This window comes from Mya arenaria, chromosome 5, assembly GCF_026914265.1.
Source record: "Mya arenaria isolate MELC-2E11 chromosome 5, ASM2691426v1".
NCBI classification, from domain to species: domain Eukaryota; kingdom Metazoa; phylum Mollusca; class Bivalvia; order Myida; family Myidae; genus Mya; species Mya arenaria.
In genome coordinates, this window is record NC_069126.1 from 76786087 (window position 1) to 76801339 (window position 15253).

General features: G+C 32.5%; 1 protein-coding gene across 1 annotated transcript in view; it reads left to right on the top strand.

Annotated features, from left to right (window-relative positions):
• Positions 1-15007, top strand: part of LOC128235976 (uncharacterized) — a 43595-nt gene extending 28588 nt beyond the window's left edge. Inside the window, exons 6-15 of the mRNA XM_052950759.1 lie at positions 6135-6284; positions 6669-6746; positions 7598-7759; positions 8137-8250; positions 9802-9954; positions 10387-10485; positions 12876-13025; positions 13417-13497; positions 14288-14449; positions 14905-15007. Coding sequence (XP_052806719.1) covers positions 6135-6284; positions 6669-6746; positions 7598-7759; positions 8137-8250; positions 9802-9954; positions 10387-10485; positions 12876-13025; positions 13417-13497; positions 14288-14449; positions 14905-15007 — 1252 coding nt within the window. The remainder of the gene's footprint in view (positions 1-6134; positions 6285-6668; positions 6747-7597; positions 7760-8136; positions 8251-9801; positions 9955-10386; positions 10486-12875; positions 13026-13416; positions 13498-14287; positions 14450-14904) is intronic.
• The last annotated feature ends 246 nt before the right edge of the window (positions 15008-15253 follow it).

Here is a 15253-nt window from a genome sequence, read left to right on the forward strand (position 1 = left end):
ATACCAACTTGACAATAAATCTTGAAGGTTTTGTTCGTTTTTAGTAGTTAATATGGATATATGTACTCATTATAACATTAAATTATAGATCATAGATATAATGGTACGCTCATGCCAATAGCTTTATCCGATATACATTCTAAATAGTCAGATTAACCGGACCGCATTGTGCCAGTTTATATTGTGGTCATGCATGTACATATGTGTTCTGTTGTCGGCAACATAAGTAGCATAATATGCAATTATAATTTGGCGTCATATTTCGAATAATATTTGAAGTACGGCGTCATTTTTAAAATGTATATTCAATTATTAAAGCCAAACATGGCATTCAAGTTCTGGCGTTTTGGCTGAAATGACCATACCAGAGAATGCTGATGATAACAATGAGAAAGCTGAAGAAACCCTATCCCATATTAGAGAGTTTGACAGGTAAGTTATAAAATTTTAAACTGAACAGCACAAAGTGTGAAAAGTCCTGAACCTTGGCGAATAATAGAGAAAAACTTTCATTACTACAGTAATAATTGAACAATATAAAGCTCATATACAACGTTTATCATAAAAAAAGGAAGCAAACCAAATATTGTATATGTCAGAATGATTTCCAAAGTGAAAATTTTGGGTCTCTTAATTACCTTGTCACCGTGTGTATTCATTTCGCAATTAGTTAGATTCTATGTTCGGACGTGGATGAATTTTGTTATCGTAGTAAATTAATGACAGCTTAATTGTTAAAACAAGGATTTAGATATCGGAAATCGAAGTAAACCTTTTCTAAATTCTTTTAATAAGCACTACGCCATATTCTCTGAATACAATTACAGTCTTAAATGTTATTACTCATCCGGATGTCTATGGCGACATTCTCAAAACGCTTCATAAATTAAAATGCTTCCTCCATTTAGACTTACTGAACGACCTTTTAAATACTTATTTGAATCGAGTGTATAATGATACTTTATACATGATACATGTCTAGTATGAAAAAAAGATTTTCCTGAAGATAGTATCCTAATTGATCTGAACTTATTGCGACAACATTAATTAACAAACATTTACAACACTGAACACTGGTGGTGTTCCTATTATATTCCTCTAAAGCAAATATTATATTGACTTTATCTTCTATTTGACCTTTACTTCATTTACTGCTTTTCGATATTATAATATTTCTCACTTTCGTTTTCGATTGATGTGAGCGCTGCAGTCGTATGAAGATAGAAAGTTATCTTTAAGACCATTTTAGCTGACCTTTTTGGCTAACGCTTCTGCCGACTGTTCGTAATTTTTTGATAAATTTCGTTTTTATTTCCCGAAGAATATTACAAAGCATTTAATTATTTTGATTGTTTTATTATGTTTTCGTTCTGTTTTTCCTCCTTGTTTGTACAATGATACGTTCACTATTAGACAAAATGAAGACAGGATTTTAAATCTTGTTAAGGCGAGATATATCTGATAGTTGTCTTTGAATGACTTTATCGTACTTTTGAGATTTAGCACTGTTGTTTGTCTGCGTTATTCTTCATTGTTTGCAAATTAACGCGAGCTATGATGAGGCTAATATACTTTATTTTAGTAATTATTGATAATTAAAGGAACAAGTATGAGGTTATAGTAATACTAACTAGTTTAAGCCCCAGTAGATTCGACTTCCAGTGAATTCTTGTTTCACTGAACGTCCCAAGACAATCCAATCCAATCATTTAACGTTAAAGCAATTTTGATGATGGTATAGTTTGTTTGTGGTGTTTATAATTGTGTATGTGGTGAACATTTGTTTTGGTGTTTGTTTTGTTGTGTATGTGATATTAATAGTTTTGTGTCTGTAGTTCATTATCGCTAAGGTCCTTGCATTATACCCCTAAACAGGGCTTATTTTTTTTGAATTTCTGACTTCTTGGCTTGTCCCATTAATTGTCAGTGTATTATTGTGATTTGATACTTAAAATATTGCGAGCTTAGCGCAAAATGGTTAAAACTTACATTTTTAGAATTATTTAAAAGTGCACTGAAAGTGACGTTTTTGCTTTATTTGTACGATCCATTACGTGCCCTAACAATAACGTTTTATATATACATGTATGTACGGTCCATACAGTGCATTGACATTAATTTCGGCATATGTACGGTTCTTACGGTGCACTGACAGCGAGGTTTTTGCTCTATATGTACGGTCCATACTGTTTACTTACAAATACCTTTTTGCTCTATAATTAAGGTAACAGTGCATTGACATCAGTTTTTGCTGTGTATGTACGGTCCATACAGTGCATTGACATTAATTTCGGCATATGTACGGTTCTTACAGTGCACTGACAGCGAGGTTTTTGCTCTATATGTACGGTCCATACTGTTTACTTACAAATACCTTTTTGCTCTATAATTAAGGTAACAGTGCATTGACATCAGTTTTTGCTGTGTATGTAAGTTTCATACAGTAGACTGACATAAGTTTTCGTCCATATGTACGGTACAAAAACTGCACTGATATTAGTTTTCGTCCAAATGTATGGTCCTCACAAGGTACTGACATTAGTTTTTGCGTTGTATGTAAGGTCATAAACAATGCACTGTCATTAGTTTTCGCCATTTATGTAAACTGTGAACAGACAGTTTCCTCGCTAAATAAAGCACATATAGTGCACTGACAATTACGTTTTCGCTTTTCTGTACTGTCCAGACCGTCCACTGACAGCTACGTTTAAGATCCAATGCACGGTCTATACAGTGCACTGACACTTATGGTTTTGCTCTATATGTTCTGTCCATACTGTGAACTGACAGTTGCGTTTTCGCTCTTCGTGTACTGTGCATACAGTTCCCTTACAGTAACGTTTCGCTCTGAATGTAGAGTTTGTACAGTGCTCTGACTGCTACGTTGGAGTTCTACATGTGCTTTTCATACAGCGCACTGACAACTACGTTTTCGCTGTTTATGAACGGTCTAATAATGGCCATACAGTTCACAGATGTTTCATTTTCCGCTCTATATGTTTTGTCGTTCAGTGCATTAATAGTTTTCGCTCTCAGTATACAGTCCAGACAGTGCACCCCCTCTTCACTTGGTTTTGTATTTTTGAATGCAGATTCGATTTACACGAGATGATCTGATCTTAACTTTTTATCAAAGTAGGACACACACTGCAACCTAAACTTTCAACATAAAAATAGTTGATGAATATATCAATTATATCATTTGTGTTGTAGACCTTTTGAAGAGAAAGGTGTGGAACAATCACATAATTTAAGTATAAGCAAACATCCAGGGGGAATTTCTAGTTTCAAAATCAACATGAAATATACGAATGTGCTACGATGGCTTTAAAATCAAATATGATCTACGATTATATATCATGTTCATTTACAAAAAGGGCAAGTAAATTATAGTTATTTGTACACTGACAGGTTAAGCAAGACAATGCCTGCATCGAGATCTAGAGAAACGATCCAGGAATTGAGTGGGGAGCCAAGAACAATCAGCAGGTCAATAAATAATGGTTCAAGATGATTAAACTAATAAGATATCATATTTAATAAAAGATTCGATTGACTTATTTTAAATAGGGTAGTGTTTTTCGTGCATCAATAAAAGGTGACTGGTAAATGATTGCATACTGTTGTCGAAATATCGTAAGTTGTCGAAGCAGTAAAGATAGTTTTACGTAATTACAGTGTAATTGATATATAAAGCATATAGCATTTACAAGAAATACTAGGAATGTATATACTACAGCTATGTTATTGAGTATGAAACAGTGTAATATTGACAAGTTATACTTCTATTTAAATACAATAGATTCCTGTTTAGGCACAAAAAGGGGCTTGCAGTTTTACAATTATCGAGATACAATACTAAGACATGGGTTTTCATACACATGTATTGATTTCGTCGATTTTGTTGTTTGCTATTAATTAAGATCCACTTGAATGTCGGAATAAATAAAGCCACACACACACACACACACACTCTGATCAAGATACATAGTACGAACGCGCCGGGTGTTTAAATGTTTTGCTCAACAATAGTTCATGAAGTAAATATTTTGAAACAATTATTTTGCATTTGTGTTTGTTTTTTTCCAATCCAGATTTGAATGTTAACCTAATAAACTCATGTTAACCTCTTGTCAAAGCAATAATTTACAACCTAAACTCTCAACACAAGAATAGTTGATATCAAATATAAGTTATAATATGTATGTTGTAGACCAAAACAGCATTCTGGCGAAGATGTGCCGGAACCAACAGACCATTTAAGCATCAGCAAACATCCAGAGGAAATTACGTCATCTTCTAAATTGCCAATGATGCAAACAGTTCATGTCCCAGTGCACGGGGGTGAAGATATACCAAACAAAGGGCAAATGCTGTAAGTCTTATATTATACAAACACCAGTGAACTATAGATTTTAATGCTTAATTGGTGCAAAGTATAACGATCGTAAAGCGAAACAAACAAGAAGTATTTATTTATATAACCATTTTTTTGTTTTGTCATAATTCCCGTTATAAATCGTCTGCAAGTAGAATAAATAATTCATAAAAACAACAACAGAAGGAACGGCAATTATCTTGAACATCAAACCATATATAAACCAGCTTTATATTGCAACGTTTAATAATTAATTAAAGAAATGGCTGCAACTTCAAAGTTATTTTAAGGTTGTTACTCGATACTTTGTGTGGTATATATATATTATTCTATTGTTAGGGCATGTGTCTTATACTGTTTAAAATAAGACATGTATTTCTTATGTTGACATGTTTAACTTTTTTAAATATTATTTACTTATATTTACCTTGTATATTCAATTACTGAAGCCAAACAAGGCATCCTCGATCTAGCGCCTTATCTGAAATGCCCACAATAGGGACCGGAGAGGAATCCAGTGACCCATCCCACAGCCAAGAGCTTGACAGGTAAACTTTCGGTTGTAAAACTGTACATTTTCTCAAACATGTTAAAGAAAATATATGTTTGTTCTCCCAAATCGTAATTTACGTAAATCTCAAAACTCATACACTTTGATTATAGTATTGTTTAACTATCAAACTTAGAAAACCACGTTTACTATGAGATCTGGAGAAATAATAAAAAAATGATTTCGAAGCCATGAAGAATTAGCAGGTGATATTCTTTGTCAATATCTCTCTGTCAAGATACTTAAATGGTTCTTTTTGAATGATGACGGATGAACAATTTGGTTATTTTACATAATCGAAATATTTTAAGTTAAGTCCATAACAGACATCAACAACGCATATTAGATATACATTAAGATAATTAGAATTATTAAATTTGTACATAGAAGATGAAAAGAAGTATTTACAAAATAATTTATTAATTTGAAAATCATGAGCCTTAAGGGCTAAGATGTTTAGTCCTGATCAAAGGACAACAGATGAACATTTCAAAAAGATTCAAGAAATGAAATGTTGTGTCATACAATTATATTTGTTTTGTGATATCTGGTCTGAACAATATCGGCTATTGGTAGATATATTTGGTGATTGGTCATCAACACATACTTCACTTGAAACTATAGAGGAAAGCTCAGTTGTATATAATCTACATAAAATCCTATTTACAGGCACAAGGAACGGGGCCAAACAAGCATTGAACAAGATATAAAACGTCACAAGATCACAACACATCAAAATATATTTATATAACATATGCAAATATCATTTTTAGTAAATATTAGGTTACCTACCTCGGAATGGTCAATGGAAACCTTGTAAGAATTCACTGTGAGAGTAAACTGGTTAACAATCGGTCAACAGCTGGGCCAAAATATGTGCGTTGAGTCAGAGTTTATTGTAACCTCGGAGATTTATCTACTAAGACATATAATGTTTAAGTGTACATGTCTGAAACCAAATTATGTCTAAGAGCAGAATTTTATAAGACAATATGCAGTGTTGTGTCAGTTACATTTCCGTTCTCTCCCTATACGGCAAATAGTGTTTATTGTGTAGTTTGTGTTGTTTTATCGAGATCAAAGTGGACTGTTTACACAATTAACTTATGTTAGTTTGGTTATACAGTCTGAAACATTCTGAAACCTAAATTCGTAACATAAAAACTCTAGATGATAAGTAAATATATTAGAATATTGATGTTGTAGTACAAGTGGGCATCATGCAGAAGAAAATCTGGCACCGTCAGACCATTTAAGCATCAGCAGAAATCCGGGGGACGTTGCTTCATCTTCTAAATTACTTATGACCCAAACAATGCATGGTGATGCAGAAATACCTAACAACAGGCAAAATATGTAATTTGATATAACACAAACAATTTACCTGCTAGTTGATGTTGCCAAAACAGTACAATAAATTGCCAATTAATTTGTTATTTGAACAGCATTTACATTCTTCAGAATAATATTTACATATCTAGCATTTGGGTGCCATTAAAGTTATAGCTAAGTTAATGGACATAGAACGGCGAATCTGCACGAAACTGAAGTTTTGATTGAGATATTCCTTGATTGATCTCATTAGTAACACTTTTGTCGATATTAAAACTTCTTGTTTTAAATTGAACATAAAATATATTTATGTGTTATCATGGCTTTAAAATAAAACAGAATCATCGGAAATGTATCATGTTTATTTACAAATAGGCAATTAAATCATAGTTATTTGTACACTGACAGATTTAGCAAGACAATGCCTGCATCGAGATCTAGAGAAACGGTCAAGGAATTGAGTGGGAAGCCGAGAACAATCAGCAGGTGGTGTGCCTTGTCTATAAATAATGTATCATGATCAGTAAACTAATAAGAGAATATATTTTATGATTACATGTATTGAACTTGAATGCTATATTTCAAAGAGGGTAGTGTTTTGGTGTATCAATAAAAGGTGACAGGTGAACGAGATGATTGCATACTGTTGTTGAATTATCTTTAGTTGTCTTATGAGTTGAGATAGCATTATATTTATAGTTGAAATATATTGCATATATCATTTACTAGGCATATTATGTATATATTAGAGCTATGTTATTGGTAATGTTACAGTTAAATAATGACAAGTGAGACTTCTATTTGAATACAATATATTCTTATTTAAGCACAAGAAAATGTTGCTTGCAGTTTCACATTCATCGAAAAACAATAACTAAGTACATATTTGTCATACTGACGTTTAATTGCGTCATTTCCGTTGTTAGCTATTAACTAAGATCCTGTTTAATTTTGGAATAAATTAAGCCACACTGATCGAGATACATAATTCATTTGCTTAAATATGGCTGAAATCTACGGTCATGAAGTCAATGTTTATACACATCAGGGGTAAGCGCTGTAAGACACTGTAAGACAATATGCAATGCTCTTGCAGTTACCCTTTCGCACTCTATGTACTGTCCATACAGTACACTGACAGTAACGCTTTAACTCTTGGTATGTACCGACAAAAAAATGCACTTATTTTCACTTGTTTTTGTATTTTCCAATCCAGATTTGAAGGTTCACCTAATAAACTCATCTTAACTTTTTGTCAAAGTTGAAAACATTCTGTAACCTAAGCTCTCAACATGAAACAGTTGATGTTGATATAAATTATAATATTTATGTTGTAGACCAAGTCAGCATTCTAAAGAAGACGTTCCGGAACTATCAGACCAGTTAAGCATCAGCAAACATCCAGAGGAAATTACTTCATCTTCTAAATTGCAAATGAGGCAAACAGTTCATGTCCCAGTGCAGGGTGATGTAGATATACCAAACAAAAGGCAAATGCTGTATGTATAATAAAAAATAGTTAACATCCAAATACAATGATACCAACCTGCCGAAAACGTGAACAAATATTTTTTTAAGGATTCCAGGTGGATCTATGTACTCATTATCACATCAAATCATAAAATTATACATTGTACTAAATATCGGAATAATTGAGAAGTGTATGATCACGCCAGTAGTTGTATGTGATATACATTTTCAATACTCAGATTAACCGGACCACCTTGTGCAAGTTAATATTAAGGTCATACATGTACATATGTGTTTTGTAATCGACAACATATGTAGCATTATATGCATGTATAATTTAGCGTTATATTTTGAATAGTATTTGAAGTATGGCGTAAGTTTTAAAATGAATTTTCAATTATTTAAGCCAAACATGGCATTCAGGTTCTGGAGCTTTGGCTGGAATGACCATACCAGAGATTGCTGAGGATACCAATGAGAAAACAGAAGAAACCCTATCCCATACTAGAAAGTTTGACAGGTAAGTTATAATATTTTAAACTGAACAGCACTTGGTGTTCTTAACCTTGGCGAATTTTAGAGAAAAACTTTCATTACTACAGTAAAAATTGATCAATATTTAGCTCATACACAACGTTTGTTATGAAAAAGAAAGCAAACCAAATATTGTATATGTCAGAATGATTTCCAAAGTGAAAATTTTGGGTCTCTTAATTACCTTGTCCCCGTTTTAATGACCTTTTAAATACTTATTTGAGTCGCGGGTATAATAGTACTATATACATGCTACATGTCTATCATTTGAAAATGATTTTCATGAAGATTATATCCTAATTGATCTGAACTTATTGCGACAACATAAATTTACAACACTAGTGGTGCTCTTATTATATTCCTCTTAAGCAATGATTAAGTTTGACTTTAACTTCTTTTTGACATTTACTTCATTTACTTCTTTCCGATATTATAATATTTCTCACTTCCCTTTTTGATTGAGGTGAGCGCTGCAGTCTGCGATTGGTTTTCTTGAAGATAGAAAGTTATCTTTAAGACCATTTTGGCTGACCTCTGGCTAACGCGTTTATATGTACAGTGGCGCAGCTACATATACATTGTACGGTTCATAAACTTGCTTTGTATGTAAGTTCCAAACAGTGCACTGACATAAGTATTCGTCCATATGTACGGTCCTTACATTGTCTGATATTAGTTTTCGTCTATAAGTACGGTCCTTACAATGTACGGATATTAGTTTTTCACTCTGTATGTACGGTCCTTACAGTGCACTGATATTAGTTCTCGTCTATATGAACGGTCCTTACAGTGCACTGACATTTGTTTTCTTCTATATGTACGGTCCTTAAAAGGTAATGACATTAGTTTTTCGCTCTGTATATACGGTCCAAACAGTGCACTGACATACGTTTTCGCCATATATGTACGGTCCCAACTGTGAACAATATTTCTCCTCGCTATATACAGCACATATTGTGCACTGACAGTTACGTTTTCGCTCTTATTTACTGTTCAGACCGTCCACTGACAGCTTTGTTTTGGATCCAATGTACGGTCTATACTGTTCACTGACACTTAACTTTTTGCTCTTTATGTTCTGTCCATACAGTGCACTGACAGTTGCATTTATGCTCTTCGTGTACTGTGCATACTGTTCCCTGACATTGACGCCTTCGCTCTGAATGTAGTGTCTGTACAGTGCTCTGACTGCTACGTTCGACGTTCGCGCTCTATATGTACTATTCATACACTGCACTGACAGTTACGTTTTCGCTGTTTATGAACGGTCTAAAAATGGCCATACAGTACACTGATGTTTCGTTTTCTGCTCTATATGTTTTAGTTGTTCAGTGCATTAATAGTTATGTTATCGCTCTCAATAGACAGTCCATACAGTGCACCACATCTTCAATTGGTTTTGTATGTTCGAATGCAGAGTCAATACACAAAATAAGCTGATTTTAATTTTTTGTCAAAGTTGGAAACACACTGCAACCTTAACTTTCAACATAAAAAACAGGTGATGAATATATAAATTATATTAATTGTGTTGTAGATCTTCTGAAGAAAAAGGTCTGGAACTTTCAGAGAATTTAAGTATAAACAAACATCCAGGGGGAAGTGCTTCATCTTCTAAATTGCCAATGATGCAAACAGTTCATGTCCCACTGCAGGGTGAAGAAAAAATACGAAACAAAAGGCAAATGCGGTAAGTCTTATATGGTACAAACACCCGTGAAAGCTAGATTTTAATGCTCACTCGGTGAAAAGTAAAATGATCTTAAACCGAAACAAACAAGAATCCTCTATTTATAAAACCATTATTTAGTTTTGTCTTAATTCCTGTTATAAATCGTCTTTAAGTAGAATAAATTAGTCATTAAAACAACAACAAAAGGAACGGCAATTATTATATAAAACAGGTTAAATTTCCAACGCTTAATAACTAAAAGAAAAGGCTGCAACTTCAAAAGTTATTTAAAGGTTGTTACTCGATACTTTGTGTAGTATATATTATTCCTGTTTTGTGGCATGTTTCTTATATATTTTAAAATAAGACATGTGTTTCTTATGTGAAAATATGACCACTCCTTTTTAATATTATGTACTTACATTTGCCTTGTTTATTTAATAAATGAAGCCAAACATGGCATCCTCGATCTGGCGATTTGTCTGAAAAGCCCACATTAGAGTCCGGAGAAGAATCTAGTGTCCCATCCCACATTCAAGAGCTTGACAGGTAGGCTATTAGTTGTAAAACTGTACATATTGTCGGACATGTTATAGAAAATATGTGTTTGTTTCCAATTTTACACATTTTACGTAAATTTCAAAACTCATACACTTTGATTATAGTATTGTTTAACTCTCAAATTTAGAAATACCACGTCTTTAACGAGATCTTGGGAAATAATAGAAAATTGAGTTCGAATACTTATGTGAAAAACTACAGAAACAAGCTCAGTAGCCAAAGGTTTAAACATCAACATCGTTTTATGGCACTAGGTAAACACCAAAGACATAGAACACAAAAAACAAAATAATCACAAACAGAAACATGGATCAAGAGCTCAGTGCATATATACTATATAAAAAACTAGATATGTTTATCAAGGATTGTTAGGTACCGCCTTGGAACGGCCAGTAAAGTGTAAATTTACTGGGGGTTTAAACCAGTTTACGTGCACAAACCTCACTCTTATCCCAACAATCCTGAATAAAGAAAAAACGTTAAAGGTAAATCTTATAAAGTGTGCATTAACTTGAGGAAACTAATAAATTGGTAAAACAAATAATAATAAAATAATAGGTAAACCCCAAGGACTTCAATGATTAGGGTTCCCAACTCTATCTGCAGACGGAGGAATGCAATTCAGAACACTTAATGCAAAAACTTTTCAAAGATACGATGCAGTCAGTGTTTGAAACTATAAGCATCACACACAGTCTGCTTAATGAAGTAAAAGGTTTAAAACTGTGTGATCATAGAGTTTCATAATAAAAAGCACCATTGTACTAAAACTTGGAACAAATAAAGAAAACATGATTAAAAGTAAAAGCGACATGTATAAGCTTATCTTTTCTTCCAAATGATTACCTATGTAAAATAGTTGAAGAAAATGACGTCACATGCCAAAATATTCCGAGCCAGCCAAAGTCGGTTTGAAAATAACATGAAGCTGCAAAATGTTCATAAAATCAAAGGACTGAAAGCTTAGTTATGTAAGGATGCTATATTCAATCGAATATTTTAATTTAAGAATTCAAACACTAGAAGGCAAGTACTCTTCAAAGTATTGGCTTTATATCCACGGTTTAAAAAAAATCCAACTAATTCATTGAGTCTATATGCCCATCTACCTGCTGGAAACATTTTAATTTAACGAATTTTCTTTAAAACATCACAATAAAAATCAGAATGAGCAATTCTATTAGCAATCAGCGAATTAAAACTACTATTGTACTATGTCATAAGATTATAATGACAATTAACAAATTTTGAGAAAGTTTTCCTTAATTTATAATATCCGAAACCCTGTTTAAGAAGTTTTTCCGTCATAAGTTTACTACGAGTGCTGTTTTTTTTTTTACATCTGTACATATTCTAGTGAATCTTATCAACTGTACAATTAAAACACCATATGATGGTGAACTAGGAACATCTTCATATAAAAAAGGGTAATTAATTATTTTAAAATTGAAATCATCACGTTTGACATAAAGATTGATACTCAATATATCAAGGATTTCTTCGAGTTGCAGATCTAAATAGGATGCTTTTAAATAGGATGTATTAGATTTATTAATTTGCAATTGTAAAGGGTGTATCGATTTTATATTACCTGTAAACATCGGATTATCCAAACTTAGAATATCATCAATAAATCTAAAAGTGCTATTGAATTTATCATGAAGAGGGAGATCTCCAGACTTAGATAATTTTAATATATATTCACTTTCATAGCAGTATAAAAAGAGGTCTGCAAGTAAAGGTGCATAATTGGCACCCATTGGAATGCCAATTGCTTGCTTATATAAACATTTACCGAATTGTGGGAAAAGAACTATTAAGTACAAAATTTAAAAAAGTGTATTCAATAAGAGGATTCAATATGTTTGTAACTAAAGATTGTGGAAAATATGTAAAGAGCGTTGAAAGTCCTAAGTATTAAGCACTGAGACCTCATATCGTCTTCTTTCAATATCATTAACTAAATTTAAAGAATTATTGATAGACCAAAAGAGATTAACTCCAGAATTCTCATAAACTTTAGTTCAGTGGGAGTGTTAACTGGTTAACACTTGGTCAACAGCTTGGCCAAAATATGTGCGTTGAGTCAGAGTTTGTTCTAACATCAGACGTTTATCTTTTTAGGCATAAAATGTTTAAGTGTTCATGTCTGAAACCAAGTATTTTTTAGAGCAGATTGTCAGTTACCTTTCTACTATCTCTGTATACGACGCGTATTGTTTACTGTGTATATCTTTTGTATTATCGAGATAAAAGTGGAGTGTTTGCATAATTAACCCATCTTAGTTTGGTTATACAGTTTGAACATCCTAAAACCTAAGTTCATAACATGGCAACTCTGGATGACAAGTAAATATATTAGAATATTGATGTTGTAGTACCAGTGAGCATCATGCAGAAGAAAATCTAGCACTATCAGACCATTTAAGCATTAGCAGAAATCCAGGGGAAGTTGCTTCATCTTCTAAACTACCAATGACGCAAACAGTGCAGTGTTATGCAGAAATACCTAACAACAGGCAAAATATGTAATTTTGATATAACACAAATAATTTACATGCTAGTTGATTTTGCCAAAAAATAGTGCGCTAACTTGCCAATTAATTTGCTATTTGAACTGTATTTGCATTCTTGAGAATAATATAATGATAGCTAGTATTTGAGTAACGTAAAAGTTATAGATAAGTTAGCAGACATAAGACAGCAAATCTGCACCAAACTCAAGTTTTGATTGAGATAATCCTTTACTGATCTCATGAGTAACACTTTTATTTCTTTATGAACAGTTTGGGTGGCAAGTTGTGTCGATACAAAAAATGTCTAGTTCCAAATGAGTTTTGAATGAAACAGAATCACCAAAAAGATCTCATATTCATTTACAAAACGGCAAGAAAAATATAAATATTTGTTCACTTACAGGTTAAGCAAGACAATGCCTGCATCGAAATCAGGAGAAACGATCAAGGAATTGAGTGGGAAGCCGAGAACAATCAGCAGGAGGTGTGCCTTGTCAATAAATAATGTATCATGATCAGTAAACTAATAAGAGAATATATTTTGAAATGATTGAATTTAAATGCTAAATTTCAAAGAGAGTATTGTTTTGGTGTATTAATAAAAGGTGACAGTTGAACGAAATTATTGCATAATATTGTCGAAATATCTTAAGTTGTCTGATGATTTAAGACAGTCTTACGAAAATACACTATAATTGATGTATATATGGCATAAAGCATTTACCAGACACATTATGTTTATATTTATTTGAGCTTTTTTATTGAGTATATCAAGTTACATATTGACAAGATATACTTCTATTTAAATACAATAGATTCCTGTTTAGGCACGAGAAAAATGGGCTTGCAGTTTTACATTCATTGAGAAGCAATAAGTAAATACATTGGTGTACATACACATGTATTGATTGCGTCAATTTTTTGTTTGCTATTAATTACGATCCTGTTGAATTTCGGAATAAATAAAGCCACACACACTCACACACTGATCGAGATACATAGTACGAACGCACTGGGTGTTTAAATTATGTGCTCAACAATAGGTTAGATTATGTTTATTTGCTTAATATTTGATGAAATCTACGTTCATGAAGTAAATATTTTGAAACAATTATTTTGCATTTGTGTTTGTTTTTTCCAATCCAGATTTGAATGTTAACCTAATAAACTCATGTTAACCTCTTGTCAAAGTTGCAATAATTCACAACCTAAACTCTCAACACAAGAATACATGTAGTTGATATTAAATATAAGTTATAATATGTATGTTGTAGACCAAAACAGCATTCTGACGAAGAAGTGCCGGAACATACAGACCATTTAAGTATCAGCAAACATCCAGAGGAAATAACTTCATCTTCTAAATTGCAAATGATGCAAACAGTTCATTTCCCAGTGCAGGGGGATGTAGATATGCCAAACAAAAGGCAAATGCTGTAAGTTTTATATTATACAAATACAATGAACTACAGCTTTTAATGCTCAATTGGTGCAAAGTATAACGACCGTAAATCGAAACAAACAAGAATTCTCTATACATAAAACCATTTATCATATGTTTTGTTTTGTTACAAGTCCTATTATAAATCGTTCATAAGTAGAATTAATAATTCATTAAAATAATAACAAAAGGAACGGCAATTATCTTGAACATCAAACCATATATAAACAAGCTTTAATTTCCAACGTTTAATAACAAATAAAAGAAAAGGTTTCAACTTCAAAGTTATTTGAAGGTTGTTACTCGATACTTTGTGTAATTTATACTATTTTACGGTAGGGGCATGTTTCGTATACTGTTTAAAATAATTCATATATTTCTTATGTTGACATGTTGAACTCCTTTTGATATGATTTACTTATATTTACCTTTTATATTCAATTATTGAAGCAAAACAAGGCATCCTCGATCTAGCGCCTTATCTGAAATGCCCACAATAGGGACCGGAGAGGAATCCAGTGACCCATCCCACAGCCAAGAGCTTGACAGGTAAGCTATCGGTTGTTAAACTGTAACGTTTTCTCGAACATGTTAAAGAAAATATATTTTTGTTCTCCAAAATCGTACTTTACGTAAATTTCTAAATCCATACACTTTGATTGTAACATTGTTTAACTCTCAAACTTATAAAGGCCACGTCTACTACGAAATCTGGAGAAATAATAAAAAAATGAGTTCGAAGCCATGAATAATCAGCAGGTGATATTCTTTGTCAATATCTCTCTGTCAAGATACTTAA